General features: G+C 52.5%; 5 protein-coding genes across 5 annotated transcripts; 3 read left to right on the forward strand and 2 right to left on the reverse strand.

The window, feature by feature from the left end:
* Positions 1-1867: 1867 nt before the first annotated feature.
* On the forward strand, positions 1868-3676 carry PG998_000532 (glycoside hydrolase family 79 protein; the record flags this gene model as incomplete). The annotated part of the gene is made up of 3 exons (XM_066867350.1): positions 1868-2583; positions 2670-2779; positions 2892-3676. The coding sequence occupies 3 exons, from the start codon at positions 1868-1870 to the stop codon at positions 3674-3676; spliced, it is 1611 nt and encodes a 536-aa protein (XP_066735765.1).
* A 378-nt stretch (positions 3677-4054) lies between these two features.
* Positions 4055-6375, reverse strand: PG998_000533 (aaa ATPase; the record flags this gene model as incomplete). The annotated part of the gene is made up of 2 exons (XM_066867351.1): positions 4055-4542; positions 4581-6375. The coding sequence occupies 2 exons, from the start codon at positions 6373-6375 to the stop codon at positions 4055-4057; spliced, it is 2283 nt and encodes a 760-aa protein (XP_066735766.1).
* A 449-nt stretch (positions 6376-6824) lies between these two features.
* PG998_000534 (RhoGAP domain-containing protein) lies at positions 6825-8430 on the forward strand (the record flags this gene model as incomplete). The annotated part of the gene is made up of 4 exons (XM_066867352.1): positions 6825-7243; positions 7294-7938; positions 8086-8323; positions 8377-8430. 4 exons carry the CDS (start codon positions 6825-6827, stop codon positions 8428-8430), a joined length of 1356 nt encoding a protein of 451 aa, XP_066735767.1.
* A 491-nt stretch (positions 8431-8921) lies between these two features.
* On the forward strand, positions 8922-12574 carry PG998_000535 (DNA polymerase family A; the record flags this gene model as incomplete). The annotated part of the gene is made up of 2 exons (XM_066867353.1): positions 8922-9239; positions 9365-12574. 2 exons carry the CDS (start codon positions 8922-8924, stop codon positions 12572-12574), a joined length of 3528 nt encoding a protein of 1175 aa, XP_066735768.1.
* Positions 12575-13573: 999 nt separating this feature from the next.
* On the reverse strand, positions 13574-16305 carry PG998_000536 (uncharacterized protein; the record flags this gene model as incomplete). Its single annotated transcript, XM_066867354.1, has 3 exons — positions 13574-14508; positions 14606-15580; positions 15690-16305. The coding sequence occupies 3 exons, from the start codon at positions 16303-16305 to the stop codon at positions 13574-13576; spliced, it is 2526 nt and encodes an 841-aa protein (XP_066735769.1).
* Positions 16306-17568: the final 1263 nt, after the last annotated feature.

The following is a 17568-nucleotide window of genomic DNA, read 5'->3' on the forward strand; positions in this document are numbered from 1 at the left end:
ACCCGGGACTCGAGAGTATATCCAAGCTTAGCATGGGGCCATGAAGCTACCATTATCTGAGACGTCATGCAATATAATCAGCATCGCCACCTCTTTTGGGGATTGGCATATGCGCATTTATCTGCACACCTACTTTCATGCGAGTGCCAGTGATGTGTGATCTTCCTTCAAAGATGAGATGCCTTTTTTGCGTTTTGTTGATAGCTCGACCAGGGAGATACATCCTTCGATCCCGTATAATCTAGTGACTTGGTATATTAGGTTAATATAACCCTGAACATACACCCATTTTCATATAATCTTAATCGTGTAATACCTCGATACATATCAGGCGAAGAAGCCCATAGTGAACTATGATCCGGAAATCCGTTCAGTTGATGGTATTACTGCAGCTTTCAAGTTGCATGTATGGGTTGCAGCATGTCTCATAATAGCATGAGCGTAAAAGATCGATCTCAATGGTGGAAGATATGGCAATTTATAAAGCTACACTTGTCCGAAGACCAATGATATGGTCATCTATGTAAAGAGAGAGAGAGAGAGGAACGAGCTTGTGGGAATGGCATTTTATACTCGAATAGAGAAAGTGCCCACAGAGGGGTTTAAGGATGTGACCGCAGAGGGAGTTGGACCCTCTTGCCTTTAAGTATAATACGTTTAAGAATACTACCGCTAGGCTACACCGGCCCGGTCAAGGGAATTAGGTATAATTACGACGTATAAACCCTCGTTGAGAGGGCCAGTGGATGGTATAGTATAGTTTTGGCTGGCGTGAGTCCTAGCAGCAGTCCTGGTAGAGGGCGAACTCTAACGTCTGAAGGCCGACCCCCTTTTCCGTTCGCTCTCTATCTTTGGGGCTTTCTTTCTTGTCCACTGTAATCTTCGCAACGTCAACTTTCAAGTCTCTGAGCGAACAATATATTCGCAACTGAGGGATGTACTCTCTGGCTCCTCTCGTGTCTCTGGAGCAGTGGAGCTGGCATACATTGCCAAAAGACGATAATCGATTGGTATACGGCCTCAATAGAATGATCTTACAAGGACGGCAAACGTTGCTTCATATTGCCCAAGGGAGGGCACAAGTCAAGGTGTACTGGACTATGATTCAAGGTGATGATGGGAATCCTCATGATCTACTTCCGTCAAGTATGTTTGTTGGTCGTCTTTCCTCATATGAAGAGGCAGCATTAGAGTCAGGAACGTAATCCGTCGAGCCAGTAAGCGTATAGGCAAGGATTGAGACAGCTAGCATTGGGCGGTTCCCCTCTTAACCCTAAGCCAGGATGAGAAGGAAGGACCTCAATACAATGTCTTAATATAGTTGTATTCCCTTGTCAATCAGAAACATGGGGGAGCCAATCATACGAACGAATGGCATCTATGGCAATTAAAATATACAGTGCGAATAGAAGAAAGACCACGATGTCCGATGGGCAAATACAGTAAGCATGGAGGATGCTGACGAAACGTAATAAGCGGCTGTGCCTCCTACTCCAAATATTGCTTTATAAATGCTTAGCATGTCATGTAAAATTATGTGCCAATACTTATAGAGCCTTGGCACACCTTTCCGGTGCTGGAAATGTAATGTATAATATCCAGGGGCGTGGTAAAGACGTGGCTGTGAGCTGAACGGACCCCAATCCTTGTGGCATCCCATTGGCTTATTAGATTGAAGATTACTCGCAGGGCTGAGAACCGACGGCCATTGACTTGAGTAGTAATACGGGTTGAATACGGCGGGATGTCTTGGTGATACGGCTGAGACCAAATCTCGCCCATATATTAAAGTGATGTGTCTGTTCTTCGGGGTTTTAGCCAATGAGTTGAAGACTCGAATCATCGATTTCCTTTGACATTCATAAAGATGTATACCTCTATAAGCGTCGTCTCTCTGGCCCTGTTGGGACTGGCCCACGCCGGCGGGCCCATTCCGCAGAACATCAATGTCAAGCGGGCGACTCAGACCCTCAAAGTCGACACCACCAAGCCCACGGATGCTTTCAACGTCCCGGCCGACTTCGTTGGCTTCGGCATCGAGTCGGCCTTTCTCAACAACTTCCACAACGCCTTCTCGGCCAACCTCGTGTCGTCGCTGCGGAAGCGCATGAGCGTGCCGCCCGTGGTCCGCGTGGGCGGCACGAGCGGCGACCGTTTCGTCTTCGATCCGGCGCAAAAGGAGGCGAAGACGTGCATCGGCTTGCCCGACGGTGGCAAGGACTGCCAACAGAACTCCGAGGCCATCTACCGTCTGGGACCCTCTTTCTGCGAGGGCTACAAGGCGTTCCCCGACGCCCGCATGTCCATCCAGGCCCCCATGCAGGAGAGCCCGACGCCGCTGAACAACACGCTGGCCTTTGTGCGTTGCGCGTGGGACGCTCGGGGTGGTGATGCGAACAAAGTGGCCGCGGTCGCGCTGGGCAACGAGCCCAACTTCTACAAGGGCACTACGGCCGCCGACTACGCCAAGGAGGCGCTCAGGGTCCAGAAGGCCGTCATCGATGAGTTGGGGTTAAAGGGGGACGGTAGAAAGTTCTTCGAGGTGGCCAACACGGCTTCCAATGACAATGCTAAGTTTGGCGTGTAAGTGACGACGGAAACCCATAACACGATTCCTTGTCCCGCACTCGGCCGTCCCTTTCTAAACTAACACGCATGAATCAAAACAGAGCCGACGTACTGAACGCTGGTATCAACAAAAACAAGCTGTCCAACTCGGCGGCGGACCACTATTACCAGATTTCCGGGAAGCACGACTGGACCGATGACGAAATGCAAAGTATGTACTACTTCTACCCCCTTCCCTTCTTCTTTTCCTTCTTTTCTCTCTCTTGTACTTCGGCCCAAGACAACGGTATACTGTGAGTAAGTACTGATACGTGACAAAACAGAGCTGATGCTCAGCCACCGCGCCATAACCGAGCGCCTCCAAACCCGCTACGGCGCCTCCATCGCCAAGTCGCGCGAAGCGGGCCTGCCCTTCGTCATGTCGGAGACGGCGGCGGTGCTGGGCGGCGCGCCCCTGACCTTCATGTCGGGCTTCGGGTACGGGCTGTGGGCCGTCGACTTCGGCCTGGCCTGCATGGCGCGCGGCGTGAGCCGCGTGGCCAACCTCGCGGGCCGGCCCGTCGCCGGGCGCGTCTTCTGGGTCCCCGACGAGACCGGCGGCGCCAAGAACCCGGGGCCCCAGGTCCGCGCGCCCTACCCGGCGGCCATCTTTCTCGCGGACTTCGTGGGCAAAACCCCCGGCGCGGTCAAGGAGCTGGATCTCGGCGTCAAGGACCATCCGTACTTGAGCGCGTACGCCATGTATGATGCCCAGCAGGGCGGCAAGCTCGGGCGCGTCGCCTTGGTCAACATGCGGCTGTACAACGGGACGCGCACCCCCGGCGACAAGAGGGGCGTGGAGACGTTCCGGGTCCCTGTGCCTCAGGGGGTGCAGTCGGTTAAGGTCCGTCGGCTGCATGCGGATCACGGCGCGGCCGCCATGGGTTTCGATTTTGGCGGGAGGGAACACAATGTTACCTGGGCCGGCCAGCAGTGGTCATACTCGGTCGATCAGGGCAAGGGCCATGGCAAGGTTGTGGAGGATGAGGTCAAAGTCCAGGATGGAGTCGCGGCCGTGAACGTCCCGGATAGCGAGGCTGTCATCGTTTTCATGAAAAAATGCCACTAGGGGAAAGATTAGGCTGGTGACTGCTGATATGTAGGGGGAAGGATATACACCATGTTATTATATATATAGACAAGCATATACCATACAACTTCCGATCCAGATGCTGCACCCGTTACTCAAGGGAGGGGGGACTGCATGGCAAAGCATTATAAGTAGCAACACTATGGTGTTTTTTTTGGCTTGGCACATCACGAAATCGGAATCTGCCTTGACGAAGGGTTAGGGGCATGTGGGGGCAGAGACGTCTTCTCGCTCTAGAATATATATATATATACAATTATCCTAACACACAATGATCCAAATGCCCCATCAACCCGCATCTTAGCTTCTAGAAGCCGGGCGGTATCACCTTTTAGGAATCAGAAGCGAGTTGCTGCCTCACCCATTCAAGGGCCCGAATTGCCCCCTCAAAAATCTCTGAACCCTAGGGTCGCACCCGAGTCCGTCTCTCAGCCCCTCAAAACTGCCCTCGATCTTTAGTCCTCCGAGCCCGGTGGCTCTAGATAACGCCACATAGACCTGGCCGACCGCAAACGTCCTAGAAAGGTCAACAATAACGCGGTCGAGGGTCAATCCCTGGCTCTTGTGAATGGTCATGGCCCATGCAGGCGTGAGAGGAATCTGCGTCCGTGACAACAACGAATATGGCTCGACGTGGCCCAGCTCGGTGATGGAGCACTCGGCGTGGATAAGGCGTCTGATGCCATTGTGAAATCGGACCACGGGCCACTTCCGGTACTTAATGCCAGGGCCTTCGATGAAGGACTTGATTTCGCGCTCCTTGATGTTGGCGTAATCGCCGTAGATGAGGGATTCGTCCGGGGAGGGCATTTCGTCGTTTCCCCACGTTTGGCCGCCTTCGGCAGCTTATCCTTCTCGTACCATTCGAATCCGCACACGATACCTTGGCTGCCATTGCAGAGCCCCTGTGACAGGTTCAGGTTGATGAGCAGCATGACCAGCATCCCCGTCCTGAGCTCGACGTACTCATCAAACCGGTGACCATCCAGTTCTTTAAGGGGTCCATGCTTAGGGGGCCCTATGCCTTTCCGAACGCGATTCTTGACCAGATTTGGATGTTTCTCTTGCTGCCACCTGAACGTGTCATGGGTCCAGTAGTGGTGTATTTCAGATCTGAGCTGCACGAATCTCTTTCGGTTCTCATCTGCAACCTCCTTACGAGTGGCAAATAGCTTGGTCGCGTTATGTACTTGACAAGGATGATCCATTAAAAGTCGCTTGTCTCTCTCCCTAAGTGCTTCGCCGATTCGACATTTGTTCAGGATCTGTATGAACTTGAGATCATTTTGACGATGAATCTGCTTGAGATTAACATGAACAAAGTTGCACTGATGCCAAGCGTCGCTCGCGAATGCCCACTTTTCATCATCTCGCCAGACGTGGTGAGCGTTCGGACACGGGTAGATGTCTTCACCCTGATAGTCCTTTTTGATGATTGCTGTCCCACATTGCATGCAGTGTTCAAACGGCCGAACGGGAGGCAACTGACAAAAGTCACCGGTGACGACAATTTGAATACCCCCGAATGCTTCCTGAACGGGCAGATCTGGGTTGTAGAGTGCGGCCTGCAGTATTTTGTTGAGCCTTTCGAAATGCAAGTTTTCGACCATACTGATTTCGTCGATGACCAGTACGTCAGTGTTCTTGAATTTCTTCCGTGAGAACTCGCCACGCGCCTTGCTCTCGAGTTGTGCGAGGGTTTTCTTATGAGCTGTTAGATCCCAACCCGCGTATGTCCATGTGGTAGTTCCGTTGACTTGCAGGGCGGCAATACCGGTTGGGGCTAGAACGTGTACCTTTTTGTCCTTCTCTTTCAAGCGCTTGGTGAATGCCTTCAGAACCGTCGACTTTCCGCATCCAGCAGATCCCGTATAGAAGACATTGCGTCCAGAACAGATGAGATCGACCAAAGCAGCTTGTTCAGGGCAAAGGACCGGTTCCGCGGCGACTGGCGGCGGCGGCGGTTGTTCACGATGAAGGGCCGCCTTCGCGGCTACTGGCAGTAGCGGTTCAGGACAATGAACCGGCTCCGTGGCTTCAAGCGGTGGTGGCTCAGGTGATGCAGACTTAATGGAAGGATTTTGCTGGAATCCAGGCTGGGTCCGCGCCCTAAGCGCGGCTGCCGATGGTGATATGTAAACGTCTCTCTGTTTAATGCGAGTGCCAGCCCCGTCCTTTAGGGACGATGATGAAACACTGAAAGATGTATCGAACTCTTGCTTGACGAAATGGGGTTGTTCCTTCCCTTTTGATGAACGACCGGGCGGGCTTGTAGCAGCGCTCGGAAGCGTCTTCACTTGAACGTGACGTGATGGGGAGGGATCTGGAGAACGGACTAGCCGTTTTCTCTTAGAAGAGGGCGGTGACGCCGTACCTCTTTCCGTCTGGCCGGAGAATGGATGCCGTCGAGTCATGTCGTGCTCGGCTAGATAATGCATTGGCCGCGGAGGCAAGGAAGGAGGGTCTTGTCCGCACCGCGGCTCTGGTGCCGACACGGGCGGCCATGCGACGGCCGTAGGGCCCGAACCAGCCGGGGCGGAAGGCACCTGACCCGCATTGGAATCCCGAGCGTGATGTCGAGTCGGCCTTTGGTCATGATCATGATTGAATGACTGGCCGACGGGTGGATCGAAGAAGAATATTTCGTCGTCCTCCAGCTGGGAATTAATGGAAGACATGGCAAACAAGTCGAGAATGAGCACGAGTTGAGTTACATGTGTGATGCTCAGCGATAGTGTCCATTGGTCATTGCCCCAGAATCGCTATCTAGCAAGCTGAAACCGCGTCGTGCCATGCCCCTGTAATGGGCCTGGACCCTTGTCTGGGGCATGCCACTAGCACCCCGCGGCTTTTATAGATTAACCATCCCTCTTTATAGATCCCGTTCGAATTGAATTTTCGAACATTGTATGGCATGCATTTGCTCGGACCAATCCCCATGTAGATCCTGCCGCTTGTGGCTGCGGGTCGGGCCAATGGCGGTGGTTGTTCAGAGCATTCTATTCTGCCTTGTCAGGCTGAGCTGAACGACATAGCCGCCGCCACCAAACACCTTTGCCTGAATAAATTGCGAGAAGTCAGCATACTCTTTCCAAAATGAGCAGTTCCCCCTCCAAAGCAACTGCCAATGGACCCGTTGAGTGTCACGGCGTCAGTCGCCGGTCTACTATCGGCGGCGGCAAAGATCTACAGCTTGCTAGACGCCATTGCATCTGCGAAGAACGCCCCGAAGACGATTCGAAATGCGCAGGCTGAGGTTCGACAATTTGAGCTCACGCTCCGTTCGCTGCGTCGCTACCTGTGGCAGCTCGAGCTGGTTGACACGCGGCGCAGGGACTTGATCTGCCTTGACGAGATCATTGTTCCTCTTGCGGATGCTATGCTGGAACTATCGGAATTCGAGAAGCTCTTGGATAAGTTGACGAATCTGAACACGCTTCGCTCTTTCGTAACGTGGTTCAGCTACTATAAGACGGTCGAGGAACACCTGGCTCGTATTACGCGTCAAAAAACTTCATTGGTCATGATACTAAACATAATACAATGGTAACGCCGCCTACCCATGCTCAGGAGTTAAAATCTAACAGCGTGCATAGCGAATCAGACCAGGAAGCGTTCCGGAGCCAGCGACAGCTACAAGATCTAGTTGGCAAAATCTTGTCCGAAAACAAAGTCCTCAAGGGAAAACTGGAGCAGCTAGAGGATTCGTTCGACTCTCGAAGCACACTCATGCCCCAATTCGATCACGATACCAGAAGTTCGAACCATGATGTGACTGACGATATTGATGATGGTGCAACTATAAGAGGTAATGACCAGCACAATACCGTCCAAAACGCGCGGCAAGGCGCTTTGGAGTTCGCCTTTGAAACAGTGCTCGAGCAATCCTGGGTCTACCAACGCAACACGAACAGGAATTGCGATTGCTCTTTTGTGAGCTCTGTTCAACGATCGCACGCCTGGTCGGTCTTCTCAGAATACAGCTTGGCGGATATCTCAGTTCTCTCGGTCATTGCGATGCCGATTACTGCCATTGACGTCAGCAATGGCATATACTACACCGCGGTGAACAAGGCTTCTGTGCCAGCACAAAGTGACGGCTGGCCACTGGTGACCGATATCAATCATGACCTGCCGGAAGGCAAGGACACACAACAGCCCGACGACGAGCCTAGTCCCTTGGACAATGACAACGAGGAAAGAATTACCGAAGCGGATGACGAGCTCTCCCCGTGCAATGGGTGCGATGGTGTAAGTAACGAAAACAAGTCGTTTGGAGAGAAAACGTATAATACTGACATACACCCAGGCGATGGAAGAAGGAGAGGCGTATAAATTTGGTGAGTTCACAAGACGTACTATAGACTCCCAATCTATGTTGCTAACAGATTGTTAGCTGGATACCGCTGGCACTTAGACTGCCTCTGTTGCCAAAGTTGCAGCAAGCTGTTAGACGGCGACGCGGATTTTAGCCTGGTCAGCAACGGATCGCTGCTCTGCTCTGACTGCATGTATAGCTGCGCTGCCTGTGGATGCAAAATCGAGAAACTTGCCATCTTAACTGGCGATTGGGCATTTTGCGCCAGCTGCTTCTGTTGCCGCAAGTGTAAGAAAGGTGTTAAAAACGTACGATACGCCAGAACGTCTCGGGGTATCTTCTGCATGAGCTGCTTCCACAGGTTAATGGCGGGAAGGCCGAAACAGCAATACCCTTCAGGAAGAGAAAGTGGTGATTTTCCAGCGTTGGAGATGTTGTACTCTGAGAATTGGCCGCTGATAAATGAATGACTTCCACCTGTTGGTTCATCGTTGCAGATTAATACATATATCTTCAGTAGTATATGCACTTGTCCCGAATGGGATTAACTCCGTTACCTGGCACTTGGATCTGCCAGCTGAAGCTGCCGGCTGCCCCGTCTTTCCGACAAAAAGTGCAAAGTGGGGGTATCGGCAGCGACGGTCCCTGATTCTGCTGAAGTGGGTGATGGGTGGTGGGTGGTAAGAAAAATCCGGCAGGGAAATTGCGACGGCGATGGTGTGCAGTAGCCGCAGTAGCCCCCCCGAATCTCCAAACCGCCGCTATCAGTCTCGTCATACATACAAGCCTTTCGCCCAAACTCTAGTCCAGCTCCCCCGCTGATTGCCTATCCGCGCACCTCTTTGGCGCTCAGAAGAATCTCTCTAAAAAGGCATCGGCCGCCATGATTTCTGATTCACGGTAGTAATGCTGAATCCTGCAAGGCGCCACGTACGGGGCGCGTCTGCGACTGCGGGCTTCGTGCGCCTTGCCCAACATCGAGCCCAGTGCTACCACCCGCGGCGCTCAACATTGGTATCGCGACCGCTTTATCAAAGGTGGCAGTCGACCGTCGCCGCTGCCGCCGCCCAACCACCATCAAACAGTGCGCGCAGTCAAGCACAGCTCACGACGCTCGCCCTCGAGTCCACCCCCCGCTTCAATGAGATTGGCGTGCAGCACCTGAGCGACCATGTCTACAAGCAGGTGTTTCCCGAGGGCAGCGACCCGCCGCCAGAGGTGTTGGTGAAACTGTCGGAAGAACATCTGCGCCGGCACGATTTGCTGGGGAAAAACACCGACAATAACCCCCCATCGCCTTTGACCTACCTCCCCTCCAAGGGAAAACACTCGACGAACACTTTCACAAGCTTGGCGTAGACTCCGCCGAGCCGTTTCTATCACACGCGAAGCAATTTGCCAAAGACAATGCGCCACCGCGGCCGAGGAAATGGGTGCAACGCAGTGGCTGGACGAAATACTATTCCGACGGCGAGACGGAACCGGAAGCGGTTGAATATCCGCCCGAGACGGCATTATGTTTCGATACGGAAGTCTTATGGAAGGAAAGCTCCTTCGCCGTTATGGCTTGCGCCGTGAGCCCCACAGCTTGGTATGCCTGGCTGTCGCCCTGGTTACTAGGCGAATCAGAATCAGACAAACATTTGATCCCTCTAGGAGATCCGACAAAGGAGCGCATCATAGTTGGACACAACGTAGGGTACGACCGCGCACGGATATTGGAAGAGTACGACTTGAAGCAGAGCAGGAACTCTTTCTTGGATACCATGTCTCTGCATGTTGCGGTCAATGGCATGTGCTCGCAGCAGCGGCCGACATGGATGAAACACAAGAAGAACAGAGAACTGCGTGAAAAGATGTCCAAGGACGCGGATAATGTTGAGCTGGCAGGGCTCTTGGCCAATGGGCATTATAGTGAAGAAGAGGAGGAATTATGGGTGGAGAGAAGCTCCGTCAACTCGCTAAGGGATGTTGCCAAATTTCACTTGGACGTCACCATGGACAAGACAGCTCGCGATGATTTCAGTGTGCTGGACCGAGAAGGTATCATGGAAAAGCTGGACCACCTGCTCGATTACTGCGCAGCCGACGTCGCCATCACACATCGAGTCTACAAAATCGTGTTTCCCAACTTCCTAGAGACCTGCCCACACCCTGTCAGTTTCGCAGCGTTGAGGCATTTGGCCTCCGTGATTCTACCTGTCGACCAGTCTTGGGAGACCTACAAAACAAATGCCGATGACACATATCACAAGCTATCGAATGCCGTGCAAGAGCGGTTGATAGATTTGATGGAGAAGGCGGCCGCAACCAAGGACGACGCCGAGAAATGGGGCAATGATCCATGGTTGAAGCAGTTGGACTGGTCAGGACAAGAGGTCAGAATGGTCAAGGGCAAGAAGAAGGACGATCCACCAAGGCCTGCGGCTCGGCAGAAGAAACCCGGCATGCCCAAGTGGTACAAGGACCTCTTCCCAAAAGCTAGTTCTGAACATCCCAGTCTCAGCGTGCGAACACGGATAGCGCCTCTCTTATTACGACTAGTTTGGGATGGCTATCCTCTTGTTTGGTCCGAAAAATACGGGTGGACATTCCGAGTTCCCATGTCGGATGCTGAAAAATACAGTACGACGCAGCTGGTTCGCTGTGATATGTCGGATGAACCAAACGAGGCCTTGATGTTGGACAGGGGGGGCATATATATCAAACTGCCTCATAAGGATGGTCCTACGTCCCGTTGTACAAATCCCCTGGCGAAGAGCTATCTGGCATACTTCGACAAAGGGATACTTTCATCCGAATACGCCCTTGCCAAGGAAGCTCTGGAGATGAATGCTTCCTGCTCTTATTGGATCAGTGCCAGAGATCGAATCATGTCGCAGATGGTGGTGTATGAGCACGAGAAAATTACCCCTGAGGAAATAAGTACCCCCGAGGAAACAACAGCCCCCGAGGAAATAAAAACACCCAAGAAAAAAGGCAGACCGCGAAAGAACCCAGAGAACGAGCCAGAATGTGCTCCAAAGAACGAGCCAGAATACGCCCCAAAGAACGAGCCAGGATACATCCTACCGCAAGTAATTCCAATGGGCACCATTACGAGGAGAGCGGTGGAGAACACCTGGTTGACTGCCAGCAATGCAAAGAAGAATCGAGTTGGGTCTGAGTTAAAGGCAATGGTGAAAGCCCCGCCGGGATACAGTTTCGTTGGAGCCGATGTCGATTCGGAAGAGCTGTGGATTGCCAGCGTTATCGGAGATGCCATCTTCAAGCTCCATGGCGGAAATGCAATTGGTTTCATGACGCTGGAAGGCACCAAGGCCGCTGGGACAGATCTACATTCACGGACGGCGGGCATTCTGGGCATTACGAGAAACGACGCGAAAGTCTTCAACTACGGGCGCATTTACGGCGCTGGACTCAAGTTCGCTGCCACCCTACTTCGGCAGTTTAACCCAAGTCTATCCGAGGCCGAGACAGTCAACATTGCCAGCAAACTCTACACGGAGACCAAGGGCACCAAAACAAATCGCAAAGCGCTCAGCAAACGTCCCTTCTGGCGCGGCGGAACCGAGTCGTTTGTGTTCAACAAACTCGAGGAGTTTGCGGAGCAGGACAAGCCACGCACTCCTGTCCTAGGCGCCGGGATTACCGAGGCATTGATGGGACGTTATATCAGCAAGGGAGGATTCCTGACCAGCCGCATCAACTGGGCCATCCAGTCCAGCGGTGTGGACTACCTGCATCTCCTTGTCGTGTCAATGGATTACTTAACGCGACGCTTCAATATCGACGCCCGTCTTTCCATTACCGTGCACGACGAGATTCGATACCTTGTCAAGAACGAGGACAAGTACCGTGCCGCCATGGCTTTACAAATTGCCAACGTCTGGACCCGGGCCATGTTCTGTCAGCAAGTGGGCATTAACGACCTCCCGCAATCATGTGCCTATTTCTCGGCAGTGGACATTGACAGCGTCCTGCGTAAGGAGGTCGACATGGACTGCATCACGCCGAGCCACTCGACGCCGATTCCCCACGGAGAGAGCATTGACATCGCGCAGCTCCTGGCCAAGGGCGCCGAGGCCTTCCTCGACCCCGACATCGTCCCCGCCCGCAACGCGCCCAACCTCGACGGCATCGAGTACGAACCCCGCGTTCCCGTCATGGAGACGCTGAACAAGCAGTCCCCAGGCAACGACCGGCTGTACTTCCTGAAGGCCCAGATCACTAGCGACGATACCGAGCTACGAGAGCTCCTGCGCGAGCAGAAGAAAGAGTATGCGGCTGCCATATCGGACTTCGGCGAGTTCGGCGGCGGCGTCGGCGGCAGCAGCAGCAGTAGTGGCGGTACCGGCCAGCCACGCAAGAAGACTCCCAGGAAGCTGGTCCCGTACAGTAGCCAGCCCAAGCTGATGCCCCATTTCTACCAGCCGTTCGAGACGCCCAAGTTCAGCAAGCAACGGTATCGAGGGACCACTAGCCCACAATGGGGTGACTGGGAACCGATGCCACCCAAGTCTACTACACCCAGCGGGAATTCATGGCCACGAATGTAAAAGGTCAAGAACAACGAAAGAATTCGTCTTTTACGCATAACGATGAGATACCTTGTACGTTTTCCAAGGGGTTTCGCTTCTCAACTTTATATTTTCCTTTTGTTTGTATGTACTTGTCTGTAATTCATTTCTGCATAGTTAAGCGCGGGCATTTCTGGGCTACCTGGAGAGGAACGGGTATAGGGGATGAGGGGTTTTAGGCGACTATCGTGTGCTGGGCGTCTGGTTTCATTGTTTCTACGCGTTTGGATATTGGATGAACCCTTCATGGTTGTATTTATGATGTGAATGCGCACGTGACGGGGTCAAAAGCAAGGGAAGGAAAACGGGGAACATTGGTCATGCATGTACAATGAATTAGCTGTTTGTGTATGTACCTGAGGCTAGCCTCGCAATATTATGAGTTGCCTATCGCACTCTTGATGATCTTCGTGGCTCGTTGTATCTATGTTTTGTTGTTGTCTTCCATGAATCGTAATCCTTCATCACACCAGACTTTGTCTGTCCTTACTCTGACATCTTTGAGATGTACCGAACACCAAGGATGTGTGTTCTCTTTTACACCCTGAATGAAACCCTCAAATTCCCGTAACCCTTTTCGCCTCCAATGCTGATCAACCCCCAAAAGTGTTCCACATGCAAGAATCCCACCCCTGAGAACTCTCCTAGGCAAAACGGTAGCCAATTCCCCTCTGAACCAACGCCCAACGCTTGAATGAAGAACAAAAGGAGAGCCCACTCAGGGAATGCAAACCCCCTGAAGCCATACCAAATGGTTGTTGCTCCAGAAGCAGCGATCCAAACAAAAGAAAGCGTTTCTGTCGAAAGGAGAAATGGGGGAATAGGGGGCAGGAACACGCCACCAACAAAACTGAAAATTCCTTCCTCCAGTATGATCTGAACTCCGAACCGAACATAGGAAAAGAAACATAGGAGAGAAAAGTGAAAATGCACTTTTATGTGCAAAAGAGTCCGTTGTCCCGTCCCGACCCGACAAGATTAAGATGAGATACCAGCGGGCGTACGAGTAGAGGCGGCAGTAGAAAGAGCTTCCTCGGATACAGCATCCTCTTCCTCGTGAACCAGGCGCAATGTGGCACTGAGCTCACTTAGCAGACGCGCATGTCCGCGGTAACCGTTGAGCCCTCCCCGATTAATGGTAACATTGGTGTCCAAAGGTCTAACCGTCTGCTGCTGTGGAGTCGTAGTACATGCTTGTTCCGCCTTGACTGACACATGCTGTTGTGCTCGTGGCACCGTTCGGTTGTTGTCCTGCTTTCCAGTGCAAGAAGACGAGTCATCGGAAGAAGAGGACGATGAGATAGACGCAGAGGAAAGAGACTCCATGGTTTCCACGCTAGGTAAGCACTGAGAGCTGGCGTAGCTGGGTGGCAGACGCTGTTTGCCAGGGCTAGTGATGGCCGACGAAGAGAGAGTACTCGCTCGGCCTCCACCACGGATCGGGGAGGAAAAGGAAGAAGCTCCAAGTAAGAACTGAGAGCGTCTCTTGATAGGCGATGGAGTAAATCGCATGCTGGACATAGATGACCGCTTCCTGGCGCCCATATTCTTCGACGAAGGAGGCTGGTGAAGACTATTGCCGATCTTGTGGCCGGCTTCGAGAGAGCGCCGGTGCGTAGCGGCGATGGGGATGCGTGAAGGCAGTACAGGGAGCGGTCTTTTCGGGGGTGAAACAGGGGGCGGTAGGCCAGAGGACGGCGGGGTCGGGGTGTTGCGAATAATTTTCGCTGTGTTTTTCTTGTTTTTGGTGTCGTTATCAGAAGCAGGCAAGGCTGCGCTGCTGAAACTCGATTGCTTCTTGCTTTTCTTGTTTTTCTTGCCCTTGGCGGGGCGAATACTTTTACTGTTTCCTCCATCACGGCGCTCTTGAAGAACACACAAAGTCTCGACGGTAGGAGGCGGAGTCAGGATGCCTGTGTACCGAGTAAAGAGAGAAAATAGGTCAGTATTAGTGAAATGACCGCCACTCCATCTCGGATAACCAAAAGGGCCTTGAGTCTTCACTGGTACGAGAGCGTGTGTCCGAGCGCGAGGGGCTGTCTGTCGCCGCCGTCCCGCTCTCGGATTGTGTGGCAAGGGGTGTGAAAATGGCAGGGGGCGGTAGGATGAGAGGGCTGGGACTGGGATTGATGATGGTAACGGGTGATATCTGGACTGTTTGTATCGACGTGTTGGTATAGTTCCGCAACTCAACGTGCGCCAAAGGGGTATCAGCATCTTCACACTTACCTGTGTCATCCTCGACGAGGGTGGTGGTGTTGAATTTGTCTGTGAGGATCGTGGGCGTGGCCAAATCGCTGCCGCCGAGATAGCTGTGGTTTACGGGCGGGTTGCTGGCGGAGCGGCGTAGCCTCGTCTTATCTATGCCATATCTCGAGCGTAGGCTACTCTCTCCCTCAGCAGATGTTTCGCGAACAGAGTTGTGTTTCGTGACGGCCAATGGCTGAGGAACTAGGTCGGGATGAGAGGGGTTTGTGCGTATAGGCGACAGTCCAGCGCGAGGAGACAACAGCGAGTTTCGACGCATGAGGGCCTTCGCCTTCACCGAGACCCTCTTCGTTAGGCTTCTTTCGCCGCGGCAGCTAGGGCTCTCGTCTTGTTCCGCTTCCACTGCCACAACTCGATCCGTGGACTTTTTGCCCGGGGTGTCGAATGGCGAAGAAGAGATATTGCCGGCCGACTCCTCAGGTATGGTACTGGGCGGTTTGTAAGATATCGCAGTTTCAGTCGACTCGGCGGATTGGTAGCTTGAGGCCCGCCCGCGGGAATACTGCGTATGCTGCAACCCGAGAGCAGCGCGAGGCAGCGTGCCTTGCAACGTATTGCCTGAAAGGGGTCGCGGTTCAACGGGGGAAAAGCTTCGGAAACCAATCGGCGTGGGAGTTATGGGATCATGAATACTGCCACTTCTTAATGAATTCAGGGCCGGAGGAAAGTGCAAGTTTGGTTGGGATGGGTTGAGATCTGCGGTTGCGCTGTCTCTTACTGTGGTTTTGGTCAGTTAAGGCATGTATTTGGAGAAGACATCTCCTTCAACTTGAAAACCCATGATCTGTAGGAATCTGATGAGGGGGGTTAGTTGATCGTTACTTACTCCAAAGGGAATCTCTCTTATCTGCCTCCTTTTCAATCGCCTTCATACGTTCCAGTCCATCATGGAGGCTATGCCGCATGGCGTCAACCTCAGCTTGGCTGGACTTCAAATCCCGGAGCATGTCGCCCACCTGCTCAACATCGGCCTTCTTGGGGCGCTGCCTGCGCTGCCGGCAGTAGAGGAACACACATGCACCGATAGCTATACAAAACAGCGGGAGGAGTATGGCAAGAACCAACTTCCACGTGCCGATGCCGTCAGTAGTGGCAGAGGAATCCGCCACTTCACCGGCATCAGACATTGTAGGCGGCGAGGAAGCTGGCACAGAAGAATTATACGTTGTTGATGGCAGACGGTGGGCCCAGAAGCTTTTGGTATGTGTGGGAGGCTCTGTAGGGACGTCTGTGAGTGACTCCGTAGGGGAGTCTGTGGGAAATATCGTGACAGAGTCGACGATAGAAGTATCTGTAGAGGGGTATGAGCCTTGGCGCAGGACGTTGGGAGATTTTGCAATGAAATCTGTAGGTGTAGAGGCGTCGTTCCTGTGGTCGTGAATGTCAGCAAACGATTCTCGCGCCTCGTGCGCTTGTGTGTTGGGGTAGGTTGCGGTCGCCATCGTTTGGTATCTCTTGGGATTTCCGCCCTCTTGGGTGTGTTTATGTTGAGTAGCATGACGATGTGGTGAGCATTTGATAGAGTGTGGAAACTCTGTTTCGCTGGGAATCCTAAGAGAAATATATGATTATTCACTTACAGTGATTGCAGCCGAGTCTCAAACAACGACAAGCGATAATCCGTCAAGTACTCGCAGGTGGTGATATTCTGGATTTAGTATCATTAGTCACTGAGGTGCCCGGTTGATGTGACAAAGCATCACGGATGAAGGAGGTCTGAAGATATCTCCTGGATGAAGTCAACAAACGTACCAGTCAAAACATCAACGCCTTCAGGGAAACGCGTTCGCGAGGTAATTTCTGCGAAGCAAAATGAGAGAAATTCCAGTGCTCAAGGCAATGATCAGAGTGAAAAGTGAAGCGAGTGAGTATGATGATGGCGAACGGAGGTGGATGAAGAAGAGGATGGCGGAAAGTTGAAGGGCGCGCAGAAGTGAACAAAACAACTTCGCGAATGAATGTTGGATCTCTCAGTTAGTGATTTACTCCGGCATCTCAGTTCAGGTATTCTGTAGCAGTGCCAACGCGCTGTAAAGTCCCTGAAGTAGGCCATAATTTTAGGGCTTCAGGTTGGAAAGGGGGGACCAGAAGCTCGTCGTTACCCGGCCTCCCTACCACTCAGCGTGTTTTGCACTTCCAAAAATTCCAAACAGTAAAATGGAGGAAGAAAATGTTTAATAAATACATGTTTATAAATTTGAAGTATTAATCATACTCGAGCTCATCAAGTTGCCGACTTCAGCTCCGGTTCCAACATTGTTTCATGCCACAACATTCATTGGCTTGCCTTCATCGCGTATAGTAGTCTGTTCCCAGACCTAGAAAATCGAATCACAATAGCTCAACAAAAGCTTTTCTAGGAGCTGGGCTATTGCAATTTACTCTTCATGACAACTTTCGTCGCCAGAACCCATCGTCCCGCAAGCCGCGTCTGCCTGATTGTGGTCTCATAGCCGCACGACTCGAGGAACCCCAGGTCAGGATTCGGATCGCAAGTTCGAGCGGACAAGGAAAAGAAGTCACACACAAACTGCTTGAACTGCAGGTCGTTATCGTCCGTTATAGGCAGGCCCTGACGAGTAAGGCTGCCAGACACATAGTAGAGCCCCCTGGATGGCACTTAAGGTACTCCTGATTGGAGCCGTTGTACGGAAGTTTCAGTGTCTTGGGCAGCTCTCAGACTACCAGGAAGAGTCAATCGCTCG

Source organism: Apiospora kogelbergensis, assembly GCF_038363985.1.
Source record: "Apiospora kogelbergensis strain CBS 113332 chromosome Unknown utg000001l_segment0_segment0, whole genome shotgun sequence".
Taxonomy (NCBI): Eukaryota; Fungi; Ascomycota; class Sordariomycetes; order Amphisphaeriales; family Apiosporaceae; genus Apiospora; species Apiospora kogelbergensis.